Genomic DNA, 18,920 nt, shown 5'->3' on the forward strand with positions numbered 1-18,920 from the left:
ATATCCAGAAGATTGTTCGCTGTGATAGAAAATTTTGAAATGAGTGAGCTCAGGCCAGCTAGACGGCTAAGCTCGAAAACTCTTGCACAAGCATTAAAAACCTTTGTCGTTCCCGTAGTTGCTCGTTCTTATTCGATCGTTAGTCTGCGGGCTCTTTGGAACGTGCATCAAAGAGATGAAGGAAAGGCTGAAAGTCTCATCGCCTTGAAGCGAAGGCAGCTTGAAATGCTATTACAGCGAAACGACTCGATAATCGTCATATGGAGTTGCATAACTGGCATCGAAAAGAGGAAAAGCCGAGGAAAAACTGAAAGTGATCAATCCCATGAAGGGCAGCAATTGATGGGAACAGCGGATATTTTGGAAGAAACCCAAGAAACCGAACGGGACGATTGCGAAAACAGCCAAGCAAAACCAGATGTGGTTCCTTTGGACGTCAAACCTGGCATAAGCTTCTGGATAGTGGTTGACGTTCCAAGCTCAAATATCAAAACCATCGAAAATCAGATCCAACAACTGATTTTAACGTCCGGCCTTGACTTGGAATGCAAACCCATAAGAGCCAGGGCTTGTGAAGAAACAAATTCATACTATGCATCGACTCTTTGCACTGTCATCAAAGATCACAACCTGGGTTATGCAATGAATCTTGCAAGTAAAGGTATGCACATTTTACATTCGATCTCTATAATGTCTTTACAAAATGCCCAGCATCATTCATCTTTTCATCTAAGAGACGCTTTCATCTGTAAAATGCTTCACCTAAGAAAAAGCACCTTTGCATTTGCCAATGGTTCTGGTTGACTTTCATATCGTTTTGCTTTTCAGGCGCGTACGAATACACAAAGACCGTAATTCATGCACAAACTGGAATTTCGGTCGACAACGAAAAGATTCCAAAAAATGCCCAGTTCGGTACCAAAACAGTACGTGTGACGGTAACAGGAAGCTGTGGACAGGAATTTCGTACCGCTTTCCTTGCAGCATTGGACAAAATAAAGTACACAAAGTTTGATTATGACTTGGTCGATTTGCGAGAAGACAATGCGTCTATGACTTCGGCAAGTTCATCCGTCGGACTTTATTGCAAACCGAAGAGCAACATCTGTCGTGCAGTGGACATGATACGGCGCTCGATGGAAAAATTGACGATGAGGCTGCATAGAGGCTTCGTTTACAGAAAAGTAAACGAAGCAAAGTATACATTCGTCAAAGCGGGAACTGTGCATGAATTTGTGCATGCATTGCTACGAAATTCCGAAGTCGCTGACGTTGTCACGCCAAACCTGCAGGCAGTCATTGGCTTGCTATCCTTCAAAGGTTGCCAGATTGTCAGACAAATGAAAATTAACTACAACCTCATAGAGGTGAAACCATTTGGTGTGTGTTTTAACTTCGCTACCAAGACATTTCATACAGAGTCAATTGGAGAGGAGGAAATTGGAAATGTCTCTCCTCGCACGTATGTTAGCTACACATACAAAGAAGGGATTGTGCCAGCCCCAAAAATCTTCATCGACAGCCTGCAAAACAGCTTTTCCGAGCACGATGTTTTACAACGATTCCTGCAAAAATGGTACCAACTTGCCTTGAAGGATTGCTTTCCACAAAAGGCCAAGAAGCTGTGTTGCGTCGGCGAGGCTGACTCTGGCAAGACAAGCTGGTTTGCGCCATACGAAGGTATAATATCAAGGGAAAAGTTAGCCTCGGTAACAAGAGACAGGCACTTTTCGGCCAGCATGCTCAGCGACGACACGGAGTGCTTGATTGTCGATGAATGGCCACCAGATGCGCTGAGTGCAGACGACGCGAAAAGGATCCTGCAAGGAGGATATGTTGCTCTACCACAGAAGCACAAAGAAGCTACGCATGTCGTTTACCGCTCTGGGGTTTACATTACATGCAACTCAATACCTTCGTTTACAGAAATCGATGACGCTGCTATTCAGACACGATTGGCTGTATTCAAAACAAGATCTTTGAAGGAAAGAAATCCTCAGGCAACAAACTACCTGAGGAAAAACTGCATGCAATGCTTCCATTGGTGCGCCAATGAATTACGCGACACTCCATTGTGGGAAGTCGAGGAAATTGAAAGAGCGGAGCAGCAACACGATGATGAGGGTGCCATTTTTAACGATTTCAATGAAGGGCAATCATCCAGGATGATTAACATTGAAGAAATAGAAAAACTTCAATTCTCGCAGAGCATTATAATTGCAAACGATGAAGCAACAGTCGAGCACCCTCAAGGAGCAGTGCCTACTGAAATTATTGACCAGGTCATCTTGGACGACGAAGATGAGAATCCGAACTGGGTGAGGGAGGAAAGTCGCTGTTTCGTCACTTTTGGGCCCATCAATGTATTTTCATACCACAAAGCTGTGTTTCTTTTGATCACTTCTAAACCAAACTGGGATTTATTGGATGCAACGGATGAAGACTTGGAAAGATTTCAAAGAAGACGACGACTTTCCTGGAAAAAGCCCGATTCCATGTATGATGCCTGGCTTCTCATCGAAGGAACGCCAAGACCAGAATTTGATATCAAATTGTTTTCGGAAACATTTCCTCGATGGGAAGAACTCTTGAGGGAAACGTACCGTGGTATCAGTCAGCTTTCCACGCCGATCAACGAATCGATTGATTCAAATAATGACAAGACTGCCAGTGACGACGAGAGCTTCTTTAAAACGCAAAAAACGCCAAAAAAGCGTCCACGAACTATGATTGTTCAAAGGCGAAGAAAACATCTAAAGTTATCAAGCGACGAAGAAGAATAAACCTTTGTTTTCAAATGCCTTTTGAGTTATATTAATTTTTATATCTTGTAGTTCATCATAAACTTGTAGTTTTATATATTTAAAAAAAATGTTGTTGAGTTGAAAAGTTTTCTTCGATGACAATAAATCTTAATAAAGGGTTGAATTACTACAATCATATAGAATATACGTAGTACAAAAATAAAAATCAATATGAACTAAAGACTTCTATTAAAATATTATCAAAAAATACTTTTGGCTACACATAAAGATTTTACTTTTTCGCCAAACCAAGGAGCGACAAGTAACTAAGATGAGTTCAAATGAGTTGGGATGAGCTAGAGTGAGCCAAAGTGATGTAATGTGACGAAACAGAGACCAGCCTCTTTCTTTGCTCAGCTTTGGCTCACTCCTACTCCCTGCAACTCATTGTAAATCATCGGTGCTCCTAGTTGCTCAGCCCTTGCGAGAAAACTAAAGCTTTTATTACGTCATAACACTTTGAAGTCATCTAAAAATCATTATCATGATGTTTATCAAAAGTTTAAGAAAAGTCAATGGTAGCAGCAGCAACCACAGGCTGGGATCCAACGTAATCTGAAAAAATCACCAACACCAAATAAATTCTATCAAAACTTTAGTTTCTCGCCAAACCAGGGAGCGACAAGTAACTAAGATGAGTTCAAATGAGTTGGGATGAGCTAGAGTGAGCCAAAGTGATGTAATGTGACGAAACAGAGACCAGCCTCTTTCTTTGCTCAGCTTTGGCTCACTCCTACTCCCTGCAACTCATTGTAAATCATCGATGCTCCTAGTTGCTCAGCCCTTGCGAGAAAACTAAAGCTTTTATTACGTCATAACACTTTGAAGTCATCTAAAAATCATTATCATGATGTTTATCAAAAGTTTAAGAAAAGTCAATGGTAGCAGCAGCAACCACAGGCTGGGATCCAATGTAATCTGAAAAAATCACCAACACCAAATAAATTCTATCAAAACTTTAGTTTCTCGCCAAACCAGGGAGCGACAAGTAACTAAGATGAGTTCAAATGAGTTGGGATGAGCTAGAGTGAGCCAAAGTGATGTAATGTGACGAAACAGAGACCAGCCTCTTTCTTTGCTCAGCTTTGGCTCACTCCTACTCCCTGCAACTCATTGTAAATCATCGATGCTCCTAGTTGCTCAGCCCTTGCGAGAAAACTAAAGCTTTTATTACGTCATAACACTTTGAAGTCATCTAAAAATCATTATCATGATGTTTATCAAAAGTTTAAGAAAAGTCAATGGTAGCAGCAGCAACCACAGGCTGGGATCCAATGTAATCTGAAAAAATCACCAACACCAAATAAATTCTATCAAAACTTTAGTTTCTCGCCAAACCAGGGAGCGACAAGTAACTAAGATGAGTTCAAATGAGTTGGGATGAGCTAGAGTGAGCCAAAGTGATGTAATGTGACGAAACAGAGACCAGCCTCTTTCTTTGCTCAGCTTTGGCTCACTCCTACTCCCTGCAACTCATTGTAAATCATCGATGCTCCTAGTTGCTCAGCCCTTGCGAGAAAACTAAAGCTTTTATTACGTCATAACACTTTGAAGTCATCTAAAAATCATTATCATGATGTTTATCAAAAGTTTAAGAAAAGTCAATGGTAGCAGCAGCAACCACAGGCTGGGATCCAATGTAATCTGAAAAAATCACCAACACCAAATAAATTCTATCAAAACTTTAGTTTCTCGCCAAACCAGGGAGCGACAAGTAACTAAGATGAGTTCAAATGAGTTGGGATGAGCTAGAGTGAGCCAAAGTGATGTAATGTGACGAAACAGAGACCAGCCTCTTTCTTTGCTCAGCTTTGGCTCACTCCTACTCCCTGCAACTCATTGTAAATCATCGATGCTCCTAGTTGCTCAGCCCTTGCGAGAAAACTAAAGCTTTTATTACGTCATAACACTTTGAAGTCATCTAAAAATCATTATCATGATGTTTATCAAAAGTTTAAGAAAAGTCAATGGTAGCAGCAGCAACCACAGGCTGGGATCCAATGTAATCTGAAAAAATCACCAACACCAAATAAATTCTATCAAAACTTTAGTTTCTCGCCAAACCAGGGAGCGACAAGTAACTAAGATGAGTTCAAATGAGTTGGGATGAGCTAGAGTGAGCCAAAGTGATGTAATGTGACGAAACAGAGACCAGCCTCTTTCTTTGCTCAGCTTTGGCTCACTCCTACTCCCTGCAACTCATTGTAAATCATCGATGCTCCTAGTTGCTCAGCCCTTGCGAGAAAACTAAAGCTTTTATTACGTCATAACACTTTGAAGTCATCTAAAATCATCATCATGATGTTTATCAAAAGTTTAAGAAAAGTCAATGGTAGCAGCAGCAACCACAGGCTGGGATCCAACGTAATCTGAAAAAATCACCAACACCAAATAAATTCTATCGAAACTTTAATTTCTCGCCAAACCAGGGAGCGACAAGTAACTAAGATGAGTTCAAATGAGTTGGGATGGGCTAGAGTGAGCCAAAGTGATGTAATGTGACGAAACAGAGACCAGCCTCTTTCTTTGATCTGCTTTGGCTCACTTCTACTCCCTGCAACTCATTGTAAATCATCGGTGCTCCTATTTGCTCAGCTTTTGCGAGAAAACTTAAGTGTCTTTTGACGAAATTAAACGAGGTCAATCTCATTTTGGTGTAAAACAGATACTTTTTGATAATTAAATATAACAATTTAGTTAAGTTAGATATAAGAAAAATATAACATATATAACAATAATTTAATTAAATATAACAACAATAATTCAATTAAGAAAAAAATTATTTCCAACCAATTTTTTTCTTTATTTCCAACCAATCTTTAACACAAGAAACAGAAAGGTTATTACAATACTGACAAGGTCATTATTTAAGTCACTTTTTAGCAAGCAGTTCTGCTCTTTTTTTTAGAGAATCAGGGGTCCGTTTGCTATTGAAATTAAATCTAGGATCCTTAAGCATAGCCGTCCACTTTCCAAATCCATAAACTTTCAAACTTTTTTTAGAAAAAAGTCTTCCTCTGGAGTAAATGGCACCCTTCTACTGACGACTGGCTTTGCTTTCAACCTGTCAGCATTGCAATCTGGGGGCGAGTAAGCTCTACACGATTCGTTACCCGCTTCGTCGAGATTGACGCAAATTGTTTCTTTCCGATTTCTTCCTGGCGTTATTTGCTGGTGCTGTTCGGTTTCTTCCAAGCAGCAGTCTTCATCAGACGAATCTTTGTTGTCTAGAATGATTCTTTTTAAACTTCTATCAACTTCTTTGTTCTGCAACTTTTTCATCGCCGATTTGGCATTTACTGCAATTTCGCGTGAATTGCGCTTTTGATAGTAAGTTTTCGCAACTTGAGAACTGTGTTTTTGGTCTCGGCTCACGACTTCTTGCTCTTCAGCAGAAAGTTTACGCGAGCTCTCCGTCTCAACAATCTGACGATATCTGGTCGGATGAACGTATTTCCCGATTGCCTGAAAAACGAGTTCTGACATCAGGTTACTTAACTGTTTAAACTGTGTTCCATTTCTTGTGACTAGTACATATTCGCACTGAGGGTTCAACAGAGGCCTAACATAGCAAATATAGTCGTCAAGGAGTCGTGTGCTCGTCTCATCAAGTATCAATGAATCAAAGGTGTACTGTTGTGCAGTTTTAAACTCAGTCTGGTCCACAAACCCATTATTCTCCCTCGACTTTTCAAACATTGATACTGTTAGAAATTGATACGTCATTGGGCGTGATCCTTTCACTCTTGTAAACATATACACAGCTACAAATCGCGTGGCAAATGTAAGGTCCGCAGGTGTAACGGCAGTCAAAGGATAGCCTTTACAATTTGTCAACACATCTTTGTAGCGTGGAAGATGGTACGGTATAACTCTCTCCATTTCTTCCATCGTCGCCCACTGATTACAGCCAGAAAGGACTTCGATCGACAGGTTTTTTGACCATTCGCTGATTTTCCTTTTAGCCAGTGCTTTTTTTCCTCGGTTTATGTAAACTTCAGAAACCGCCAAATTGCCAAGCACTGTTGCCGATAATCCACTGGATTTACGAAAGTCGATCAAATCTGTGATTGCTTGTAAATACCCAAATTGAGCTGAGCTGCCTAGGCCCCATTCTTTTCCGATATGCTCGATAAAACTGCATATAAGTCCTGCGGATCCTATGCTGTAGTCTACATGCTGTTCTGTGAGATTGTCTTCGTCATCTTCGCTGCAAAATTTCAAGAATTTCATTACGCGTGTAGCATTTTGTGTTGCCTGTGCTGCTGACAGTCCCCCGCCACAAACAGCACAAAGCCAATCGACATACTGCTTTCCAACCCCTTCAGAAATTGAGAAATGTGGCCTTTTAGTTGTATCTGCACGTCTTCTGGCACTTTCGATGTGTTTGTGACTTCTTTGGGTACTCTGTTCAGCCGACCTTTCAATAACTTTATCACTCGGCTTCACATCGAAAAAATAATACCATCTGTGCTTGGTGTCTATGTGTTTTCGGCAACCTCTTTTGCTGAAAAATGTACGATTCTCGCAAAATTCTATCGGACAGCGAAAGGTTTTATCCTTCGTTTCACGGAGTATGACAACACGTTTCTTACTGTGTGCCCCTTCGACCTTTGACCAATCCATTCGCACATTTTGGTATTTCTCTTTTCGAGACAAAATCGAGCATTTCAACCCTTTTTATTGACAACTTAGAAACAATTGCACACAGATTCTTTTCATGGAAAGAGTTAAATTTTCTCAATGGTATTGTTAGATATGCATGAGTTTAAAGCGTATGATAAAGCGCAATTTTATACTTGAACGAGATCAATTGTAAAAACGCATACAGCACTTGTATTCAGAATGTCCCCAGTAGAAACACAGGGAATCTAGAATGGCCAATTAGGTCACTTTTCGAGGAACGCCACACTCATTGGAAACTATGTGATCACAAGAGGACATAGAAACCCCCAACAAATCACAGTGATCAAGGAACGTGGCATCCCTCGAATATGTTCATTGGATAAAGAAAACAGTGCACATTGTAAATATTAGTCACCAGAGACATCTGAGTTCGCTTGGTGCAAGGACCATAGCATTGTTCTTCTTCCCCTGAAAATTTCTGTCTAAAGGACGGGGGCAGACTTTATACAAATACTGTAATACTCAGAAGTATACTTGCATATATAAAAAAATGTCTATACAATTTATTGAAATTTTCCTATATAAGCGTAAGCGTGAGCAACCCTCTCTCTCAGTGAATCATATATTGCATTAGAGAGATATATATATATATATATATATATATATATTGTAAATAGGATTAGGATTCAAACAAGACTCTTGCCAAAATCAGATTTAATCATAATACGTTGAAATCAAACTTTAAGGCTCCTGCGCAACAGGCACGCTTTGCGACCATAATTCAAAAGACCGGCCTAATATCGAACTGCATGAAAATACAAAACACAGTCAATTTATCAAACAACTGCCGTTAAGCATGCCGGTTTTGCAAAAGCCTTTAAAAATGTATCAATAAATATTTCCTGTAAAATATCGATACTTTCAAAATGCTATTAAATATTGATACTGATTTTGACCAACAGGACCGATTAATTATCGACCTTGATTAGAAATGACACAATCACACTGTCAACATGCTTATTGTCCAACCCACCGACAATTAAAAGCTTTCGACTCTAATCGTTCGTAGTTGATCTTTCTACAGCTTTGGGATGTTTGATGCAATAAAATTTTTAGATATCTGTTCTTTTACGTCAAAGAGAGCACTCGCTAAGAGAATTAGCTTGCATATGGTCGTAAACAATTAACGCCATCTGTTCATTTCAGAAGTTTCTAGGTTCTTGACTATGTTCATTTCTTGCAAATAGATCCATGTGTGACGCTACAACAGCATCTGTTACACCCTCATCAAACAGCCTTTTCTGTCTATTTTGAATTATACTACTCTCTGGCTTGAAAAATAATTTCACGGACAATACTTCATATAGATGTATAATTAACAACTTTGAAAATACATCTGTTACCACAGTTATAGCAAATTCACATTTACGTAAGTCACTCCACGTGCTTTCCTTGGGGATCGTTCTTTGAAAATAACAAAATCACTTACAAACCTTCCTTATTACTTTCGCACCCTTAAGAAAACTTCACAATGAAAATACAAGGCTATACAGTACAAGACATGCCCAGAACAACCTCTGCTTAAAGACCGTCCAATTTTAAATCATTAATCTGACACAAAACAACACTCACTTTGGACCCATGCTTCTAAAAGCTTGCGAGACTGACTTTTCTACTTCCTTCAGTAGTGGAAAATCTTCGTTGTTGTGTAACTCGCAGAGATTAACCAAACACTGCAAAAATACAATTCATAACACAACTGGTGATGCTAATAAATCTGAATTGAACTGAACACGAGCAAGAGTTTAATCTTTAGAAGCTTAAGCGTGTCCTGCCAGCCTGTAAGGCACCAAGTACTGAATGGCAGTCCAGAAAAAAATAGTTTTATAAACTTTAAAACACCAAAAATATATATTCTTGCGTTGCGATTACCAAAGGAAAATTCGATTGCGAAAGATCAAAAGTCACTCTGAAAGCGTTTGGACGGCAAACTCGATTTGATTGCACTATGTTTGGATGCAAAAAGTATTTCAAACAGCAGATAAGAAAATTTGCAGTTTAGAAAATATACTTATATGTGTAGACAGAGCCTTAAACACCACGGTCAGGGATAGTAAGTCAAGACTTGTGGATACTCGTCTCACAACAAAAGCATTTCAGAAACCGGCTGTTGTTAAATGCATATCGAATCAGCACTCACTTTGATCATATTCTTGTGAAATTTGCGTCCGAACTCCTGCAATAGAATTTCGATTTAACGTTGAAGTACAAGTAACATAATTGAAGTAAAATTTTACAGATACAATTACCATAGGCACCTTTTGTTGGAAATTCTCATTAAGAAACCCAGTACTGGTGCTGCTGAGAAAGTAAGAAACTCTCAGTACCAGCTGATAAATTTCTGGGAACTCGATGTTAACTGTCAGTAGTAAATCTACTCTATCCAAGGAATCCTGTCTTGTGTTGTTATAAAGGACGAAGAAATGCATGTCAATACTTCTTCAGTTCGTGCCCTTCTGGGGCAAAAAGATATATTTTTTAAGACGAAGTATTCAACGTGTTTGGAGAGATGATTTTTATCAATTTTAAGTCAAATACACAGCTTCATATTGAAACATTTTCGAATTTTTTTGCAGAAAATTTGTTATCTTAGATTCGGATTGAGAGCAAGAATTTTAGTCTACTTGGAAGTTTTCATAAAGTTATTGCTCACGAATTTGATTTTATGACGACATAAAAATAACAACTTTATAAGGGATTTGACCGTGATTGGCGAGTAGGGGGGTTAAGATTCGCCCGGAACGATTTTTGCGGTCAAATCCCTTACAAGTTTTCAAACTTGATTTTCAAATTTCAAAGTTTTCATACAAGCATAAGCAATATGAAAAAAATTTATCCGGACTAAAATTATGGTGATGAAACCAAGTCTGAGCATAAAAAAGTCGTACAATGAAGTTTAGAGAAATTTCAAAACCCTGCCAGTGGCCATGGTTTAGAATCATTTTAACGAGCAATTGAAATGGTATCGAAGGTGACAAAAAATATCACAGTAGTTTCAAACCTTGAAAAAAAGTGTAATCAAATCAATAACAACATTCCAGGCCGGCTGATATTTATACTTCAATCCATGCTCGATTTGCCTGTAATAAAATTAATTGATTAGCAGTCCTCGCTGTACACTAATAATGGATCATATTATATTCTTAATTATATTCTCAGGTTTTACTAGCCCATAAGACGATAAAAACAAAGCAAAAAACAAAAGGTTGCTCAAGCAGCCTTCCAACCCTAGCTAAATTTCAATCGAAAAAGGATGAAGGACAGCGAGTAGAAAGCTGCAAATAATTCATAAATCAAACATTTTACTCTATTCTAGGAGTAAAAACTAGTATTTTTCATTTCCTTTGCTCTAATTTGATCCCGTTTTCCCAACCACTACGTCAATTTCCTTCCTCCGATTAATTCGTTATAACATTATTTTATTTGCCGCGTTTTCCGTTTTTTAAACATGGTTCAAAACTATAATGTACGACATCCCAAAACAACATCCAGTGACAAAATCTATTTCGAACTTACTCATTTTTGCAAAATAAATCAACTTTTTGTGCGCGAGAGGCGAAAAGCCTACGCATTTCAAGTGTAGGCCTGTTTCCGCTTGTCAACTTCTACGTCACGCGGTCACGTGATACTTTTGTAAATTTGCGTCTATGGCTCCCTCTGAATGAAATTCTTGTCGGAAAACTTTAAAATGCTTAATTTTGACCTATTTTCTACCGAATTCATCAAAAAAATGATAGGGTAAAATAGTTGGCATAAATCCTTTAAGGAAATCTGGCTACTTATTATTCAACTAGTTCAACTAATTATTTATCACCTTGCAGCTAAAACCTAGATGAGACGAAACTAAATCCTAGAAAACAAACTCATTCAGGCAAATCAAATTTAGTTTTTTTATCTTGTTGTAAACACGTTGAAATGTGTCTGGACAAAATGACAAACTTGGGTGACTAACGAAATGACATTTTTAATTAGAGTACATTTACGAAAAATGTTGAGCAGATTCTTGTTTATCAATTGAATATTTCACTTGACCAAGTCACAATGTGAGAAGTTTATTAATCCATTGCAAAGTTTTATGTTCAAAATAAGATAATTGTGACATCAACATCCATGAACCTATTTTATGCGAATTCTGGTCGAAGAAAAAAGTTAAAAAGAACCTGAAAATGCTCTGGAAAGAAGAGAATCCTTTATCATCAGTATCGCTCTCCATAAGGTCACGTGATGGTACCATACACTTCTCAACCAGTCCCTTCGAAAAGATATAGAAAAAACATTTGATAGGTTACAACAGCATGCATTAGAAAGTCAAGTTCACTGTAAACTAAATTAACAGAATACAAAACTGAAAATTCAGCTGACAAATGCAAAAGGAGGTCTGCAGGCTAGCAGGCAGATTCCAAAAGGATTCCAATAATTAGGACAATGTCATTTAACGAAAACTAAAGTCCAAATTGGGAAATGTGACAGTAAGTTTTGTTTGCTATGGACAAAAATGCAGGAAATTAAAAATTTTGATGAAAAATTACCAGGCAAAGAATAAGTATTTAAAATTTAAAGACCAATGGTTCACGAGTCAAAATAATAGCTTTTAAAATCAAATTTTTGAAAAGAAATTTCGAGGAGCTAACCCTTTGATTGTGGATTGATATTATTTTCGAAATTTCGGAAACGACGAGATCATGTCAGTAGTCAAATTATGTTGCAGTTTTGGATATTCTCAGTGAATATTTCGCGAACTTGCATCGACCTAGGTTATACCCTAAAAGTGTGACTTTTATTGCATTTTGAAATCCAGAAAGAAATTTGTTAGAGATAGGCAATTTCCATTGGAATTAAAATATCTTAGTGGTGGTTGTTTTATAGGTAGTAGCGAATTTTTAAGGCAAATTTTGAGTACACCACAAGGGTGTTTGTTTTTGTTTTGACTTTAATAGTATGACACATTCGAGAACTGGAATTTCCAAAAAATCAATTGGCTTGCTGTGAAGGGGAGATTTGAACAATATATTTCTGCCAATGTTTTTAACTTTTTCAGGGACTGTTGGCCAGTTTACTTCTAGGAGCTTCCTTGCATAGCAAAAGTAGAACTGCACAAGAAGACCGAAAGAAAAATTTTATCTCCCTTTATGTAAAAAAAACTCAGGCCAAAAAGAATTAACCTACCTGGGGCCCAAAATTTGGAAAACTTATCTACGCATATCAAATCCATATTAAGCATAAAATAAAAAGTAATTTCATGTAGAAGATAGAAAATGCAGACAATTATCAAGAAAAACATTTTCAAAAAATTGTTCTTTCAACTGCAAACTTCAAAGAAGATCAGTATAAAAAGGTATTTCGATTCTTTTAATGCTATCACTGCCACTTTACTTAAGGGATTTGCGTATTTTTAACTTATAATGTAAACTATAATTAGTTTTTGACATTATTCATGTAATTAGTTTTTATTTCATGAGGATTAAACAATTTTTATAAGAGTTAATTCTAGGTGGGATGTTGTAGACTTTGATTTCACTTTCGAAAATGAAAAATTATTGAAAATATTTCAACATAGCAAAATGAGAACCTTTGCAGTTTCAGCTGCGTAAGATACAGTCACCCTTGAATCCGATAGAATAAACGTCATTACGGAGGCAAATATTCTTGGAAGGCTGGCAAGACATTCTTTCTCTCCGACACTGAAAAAGATAAATCAGGTGGCGAGTAGCATAAATCAATCAATATTCCTTAGATTTGTATATGAGACCCTTTTAGAAGATTTTTTCAAAACCAAAGCTATTAAATGGCCAGCTAATTGCATTAAGCATGATACTCGGAGTAGCAACTTTGAGCCATTCTGTTCTGTGCATCAAAAGCGCAATGATAAACTTAGATAGTTTGTTGAAATTATCGTCACACTTTTATTTGCTGTATTAGGAGTATTTACGCTAAAATATTGGCCACACAATACGGCAACTACTGTAATGGAAAATTGCAATTTCAACAAATTTGAGAAGCACTCAATAAAGGAAGAGCTCTGCTGATGCTATTTTAAAAAAAATAAGAATAACTTAGAATACAGAAGGCAAAATGTTGATTACTGCTTCAAAATATCTAAGAGAAAAGCTTTTGGACTTTGAGGGAGTGGAAAATCTATTCTTAAAAAAATTGAGAAATTTTTTTGGCAAAAAAGAGAGTTACTGTAAAACATATGACCTTTGTTTTACGACTGGCAAGCAGGTATTTAATTGGCAAACAATAGCCAAACATTGCAACGTCACAGTGCCACAAAATAAAATATTGTTTGCGTCTTTTCTCGGAAAGAGGCAACTTTTCAGCCTTATAACTAAATGGATTATAGGGGTTCTGCGATGGAAGCATCTTTTCAGTCACTAACAGTCAGAAGCCCTCCAAAATGACAATCAAAAATTGACTTACATGGACAAATTTTCGTAAGCGGACAACATCGCTTTTAGCCAGGCACCAGCGATGTTAACATCATTGATGCTTGGTTGGAAGTCGTACAGAGCCTATCAATGAAAGAAAATGTAACTGAATACGCTTTATTGAAGAAATGCAGAACAACAAGGGAGGGAGCACAACCCAGTATGTAACAGCAAGCATGCGTGGAAACCCAGCTTAATTTACATGTCATAATATTTTTCTATAAGATTTTCCTAACTCTACAATTAATTCTGGAGCTTTCTGTAGCGATTTGTCCTTAATTTCATAAAATTCTTGACAGTATAATTGCTTATTCTGGTTCAATTTTCAAATTATCCTCTTTAAAGCACAAACGAGGGATAGTCCAAAACATTCCTAAAACAACAGAAATTGATAAGCGGAAAGAATCAGGAAGAAAAAGAAAATTACATTGCAGCTTTATGATAAAGTACGAGCAGATAGGCTTATACGAGACACATTGTTACCTTATACCAGAGAATATTGTTACATTAACAGGGAAATAATAGATCAACTACTATATACAATCCTGGACAAAACTTCCACGTCAAATGCCTAAATACAAACCAGGTATCATATATATTATGGCACACTCCTTCTCCCCTTCAAAATTGATGTGTAGGCATTTGCAGAGGAGAATCATGAAGAGTGAACAAGGGGTGGAAAGTGCAAACTTTTAACAGCGTTTGCGCTGAGATACAAGTGTAATAACAATGGCATTATATACCGATATCATTTTGCCGTTGAGCCAAACAGGCAAATTTTCTTCAGGTGGATGAGCAGAAAACAACGAGTCTAACGTTTGCAGACAATTCAGCTTGGTAACCTGAAAAACAACAAAGCAGTTTTATTGAGGATGATTCCATTACACTATCATCCTATGACCATATAAAGCATCCAACCTTGGAATGAAACAGGTATGACATTTGATAGTGTATATAACACATGACAGAGCACCTTTTAAAGGAGACCTGCAAAGTCAAGTAAACTTATACTTTATTGAAAGCTTATGACCTGAACAAGATGAAAATGATAATTATTTTTTTGAGAAATTAATTTTTCTTCGCTTTTGACTCTCAAAATGTTTGATTTTAACCTCGCGGGAGAAATCTTCCCCGCCAACGCTTATGACGTCAGAGGTGAACATTGAGATTTCAATCGCAGTCAGCAAGACCAGTCAAACGGTCATTTTCGTCCTAAAGATGGTCGGTTGTGCAGCTTATAACTGTTTCAACAACAGCAGTAATAGAATCAGAAACGAACCCGAAAAGAAAATTACATATCACAAGTTTCCGAAAGACTTAAAATTAAGAAAAAAATGGATTGAAACCGGAAGCCCAAAGAAAAAACGAAGAGAAGCGTATGAAAAACGACAAAGTAGAGAAGTGAGTAGAGATATTTGTTTAATTTTCTTTACAGAATTCAGCGCCTGTATTACATAACAAGTGTAATTTATTTGCCATTTACAAAGAGACCCATTAGCAGCCAGGAAACATTAACAATAAGCCAAAAAGAGACTTTTTGACATTAGCAAGGGGATGCGTCCCCTTCAGCTTACTAGTTTAGCATCTCTGTTTACCATATACGTATACTGCATCAGAAATGATTTTGTTTTAAATTCAATATTTCTTAATACTTAAGGTTATAGAAAATCTACTCCAAAAATACAAAGACCCCTAAACAGCTGTCATTGCAAGCAAAGTGTCGGAACCAACCGAAAATGTAAAGCTCAACCGAAACAATAGTGATAATGATGAAAACAACTTGCTTCAAACGATTTTAGGGCCTGAAACAAGCTGTCAAGGAGAAGATACCAGGGAAAGGAAAAAAAACTAAAAAAACGTTGACTAAAACAAGATGTGAGCAAACTTCTTTTGCTATAAGATCTTAATGAATTTATACTTTTATGATTATAATTTGGGGGTAGGGTCTCATGAATTGCATCAAAGTTCTGGGACAGGGTATCAAAATTAAGGAAATTGTCTGGGACAGGGCATTCACAGCAAAATTTAAATTATTTCAATAATCTGCTCCCACAAACAGTGTGTCTTTGTATATTTTAGCATTTTTGTGCCATATTTTTGCACTTTTTTATGAAACAGGGTATGTATTTGGAATACTTTTAATATGACAGGGTCAGGTTGCAAATTTTTTCTGCACACCCCATCACTTTCTAATCAAGCGACCCCCCCCCCCCCCAATGGTGGTTGGGATAAATAGATATAAACCTTTTAAGTTTTTGTAAGTAGTCCCTTTAATAATTGATGGTAAATAACCATTTTTCAGCTAAATAACCAATCCAAGTCTCGATTTGTGGGGACAACAAACAAACAAAATGTTGCATGCAGAAAATTGAAATGGTTGACCAGGAAACACAATATGAGCCCCGTTTCAATGTTGATTTGGCTATTGCTGATTTTCCTGAAAGTCCAAACAACCAGGACCATTATTCAACATCAGAAAAAGAAGACCCAGAATGGTTGCCAGAGAATGATGAGGAATCAGATTATGAGTATGAAGACACCCCATATGAGCAAAATCCCCAGTCATACCACCAGGAAAGAAAGTTTATTGTTTTTGAATCTTCGCTTCAGCAACTTCTCATCAGATGCAACATTTGCTCTCCACCAACAACGATTGAGAAGAAAACAACTTGTGGTACAATGTTAATCGTTAAATCGATGTGTTTAGAGGGTCACTCAACTGAATGGAGGAGTTAACCTGAGCATAACAAAATGCCATGGGGAAACTTTCTCTTGGCTGCTTCCATTCTCTTTTCTGGTTCTCAACCAACTAAAGTGTTAACCCTTTTCAGGCACATGAATATATACTCCATTTCTGAACGCCTTTATTCCTTGATTCAGCATGCATACCTCCTTCCAAGTGTGTTTAAACTTTGGGATCAACAGAAAAAATTATTGCTAGAAAGTGTTAAAAACAAAGCTCTAACTCTTGGTGGGGATGGTCGCTGTGACACACCTGGCCATAGTGCTAAATATGGGTCATACACCATAATGGACTTGGACATTGGAGCAACTATTGTAACATCAAAATGATTTCTCCTGGTAGCTACATATTAACTGCATCAGAAGTTCTCCTAGAATATAATTGGTTAAAACAAGTTTTTAAAACATATTCTAGTAGCATAACACATCTTAGCACCAGAACTGACAAAATTTTCTTTGTAGAACTGGTAAGTGTGAGGAACTGTAAAAATAATTGTTTTTTTAAATAAATTCAGATATTTCCAGACAAGTGTTTTGTTAATGAACAGTATATTGCATAATATTTTTGCATTTAAAAATACAGATACAAATTTGGTTGATACTCTTTGTACTCCAATCTCTTCAGATTTTCAATCAAATACAACTACATACTCGCTTGTTGGATGATCATCAATGAACTGCTCATCTTCAATATACTGATATATAGCAGTCACAACAACATCGGGATTTAAGCAAACTGGAGTGAAGCCATCAACTTGGGTTATACACCCACAGTTAGCTTCATTGGCTTTCTGCAGAGTTAAAGCTACCTCTCTGCAACAGAGGCATTCCACGCTTTTCGGCATCGAAACGCAATGACCACAATCACACCTGAGAAGTCAAGTGCAGGAAAAAGATAAATCTTGCGAGAAATCATTTATCGTATTGGATATTGGAGCATGGAAACCTCTTAAAAGAAATATAGCTATTTGCGTATCTATATTTCCAATAAGTGACCCTAACCACCAAATTCTTCATTAGTCAACCTTACGTTTTCTTTTAGGCCTATTTCATTTAGGCCTATCACTCATGTCAATATATCATGACAACATTAAGATAAAATAATCATATTAGCTTGTCCTTTACGTAATTTAAATGATCTGTTTAACAACTATCTGATTAAACAACGTTAAATATTCAAAGTGGTAAATATGATCATCATCCCAGACATACCAATCAGTATTGCCGATTCTTTCGATGTTCAAATCCTCCTCATCGTCGTCATTACTGCTGCTCTTGTCTTCACTGACTCTCCTCTCCCTCGGCAATGGTTCGTACATATATCGTCGAATCACCATTTCGTCCGTATTTACCATTCCATACTCGCTGTTCTCCTCACTGCTTGTCATTTTTGTGCGATCCGAGAATAATTTCTGAACAATCTTTCTGGATCAATGAAGCGCCGGAAAAGTGCATTTCAATCAATGTTCACCTCTGACGTAAAAGCTATATGCGAGACTCTCGCGGGCATGCCCGTCCATCGATAAAAATGGCCGCCGAAGGGCTAAATAAGCAACTTTCAGCCTAAATAACTCGAAAACTACAAAATTTCTGGCAATTTTAACTCGAAATTCGAAATCAGCGTATTCGTTTTGTATCATCGAACATATATTATTTTATGGTTGCAGGTCTCCTTTAAGGATTTTTGACTGGTGGGGCAAAAGAAACGCATCCCAATCTCGTGTGTATTTTTCTAGAAAACAAAGGATACTTGAACCGTTTTGATGTAAAGGGGTAGTGGACCAAGATGTGGCAGGGAGTTTTGTTCTAAGATACCCTGACATATGAATTCCTGCCAGTCAATGAATACAGTCTAAAAGGAAATCAGCAGCTATCTAAAAAACTAGTTGTTATAGTTATATTTCAAAAGCAGAAATGAGCCCATTGTTTATATTCGAAACTCTCTATACTTAAGTTTTTGGAAGAAACCCTAGACTCGAGCAACTTTGGTACAAGCACCTCCAAAAAAAAGAAACTTTAGAAGAGGTGTTAGCAAACTAATAATGCTTAGATTAATCTATCTAGCTTTAACTTCCGTGCTTTTCAAGTTCCTGCCATTTAATTTTATTTAGTTCAGTTTTCGTTTGAAAATTATTTTGGGTTCATACGACAAATGATTTATCTGTTGACTCAACGAAAGCTAAATGAAGCTTCGTATAGTGACTGGGGTTAGGGACTGGAGAAGAGACAAGATTTTTTCAAAAATAGAGAAAACTACCAA

At 37.3% G+C, this 18,920-nt stretch overlaps 4 protein-coding genes across 5 annotated transcripts in view; 1 reads left to right on the plus strand and 3 right to left on the minus strand.

Moving 5' to 3' along the window:
• The window catches only part of LOC135695937 (RRP12-like protein), a 70,483-nt gene that overhangs the window by 43,056 nt on the left and 8,507 nt on the right, over positions 1-18,920 (minus strand). Inside the window, exons 11-17 of the mRNA XM_065215166.2 lie at positions 14,662-14,760; positions 13,911-14,002; positions 13,060-13,171; positions 11,651-11,742; positions 10,492-10,570; positions 9,631-9,666; positions 9,063-9,163 (exon numbers count right to left, since the gene is read on the minus strand). Of these exons, the coding sequence (XP_065071238.2) occupies positions 9,063-9,163; positions 9,631-9,666; positions 10,492-10,570; positions 11,651-11,742; positions 13,060-13,171; positions 13,911-14,002; positions 14,662-14,760 (611 nt within the window). The remainder of the gene's footprint in view (positions 1-9,062; positions 9,164-9,630; positions 9,667-10,491; positions 10,571-11,650; positions 11,743-13,059; positions 13,172-13,910; positions 14,003-14,661; positions 14,761-18,920) is intronic.
• Positions 21-2,915, plus strand: LOC148958565 (uncharacterized). The gene is made up of 2 exons (XM_089112497.1): positions 21-661; positions 829-2,915. Exons 1-2 carry the CDS (start codon positions 40-42, stop codon positions 2,781-2,783), a joined length of 2,577 nt encoding a protein of 858 aa, XP_088968623.1. The 5' UTR covers positions 21-39; the 3' UTR covers positions 2,784-2,915.
• On the minus strand, positions 2,957-9,056 carry LOC148958566 (uncharacterized). The gene has a single exon (XM_089112499.1). It carries the CDS (start codon positions 7,428-7,430, stop codon positions 5,793-5,795), a length of 1,638 nt encoding a protein of 545 aa, XP_088968625.1. The 5' UTR covers positions 7,431-9,056; the 3' UTR covers positions 2,957-5,792.
• LOC135694225 (uncharacterized) lies at positions 14,860-18,886 on the minus strand. 2 transcript variants are annotated; one of them, XM_089112501.1, is made up of 3 exons: positions 17,873-18,886; positions 17,312-17,530; positions 14,860-17,031 (listed from the first exon to the last, which is right to left on the minus strand). In XM_089112501.1, the coding sequence occupies exons 1-3, from the start codon at positions 18,046-18,048 to the stop codon at positions 17,004-17,006; spliced, it is 423 nt and encodes a 140-aa protein (XP_088968627.1). In that variant the 5' UTR covers positions 18,049-18,886; the 3' UTR covers positions 14,860-17,003. The 2 variants fall into 2 exon arrangements, with proteins under 2 accessions (XP_088968627.1, XP_088968626.1); XM_089112500.1 differs by having other exon boundaries at positions 14,861-16,828; positions 17,873-18,883.

This window comes from Rhopilema esculentum, chromosome 14, assembly GCF_057945365.1.
Source record: "Rhopilema esculentum isolate cy_ngs chromosome 14, ASM5794536v1, whole genome shotgun sequence".
Classification (NCBI taxonomy): Eukaryota; Metazoa; Cnidaria; class Scyphozoa; order Rhizostomeae; family Rhizostomatidae; genus Rhopilema; species Rhopilema esculentum.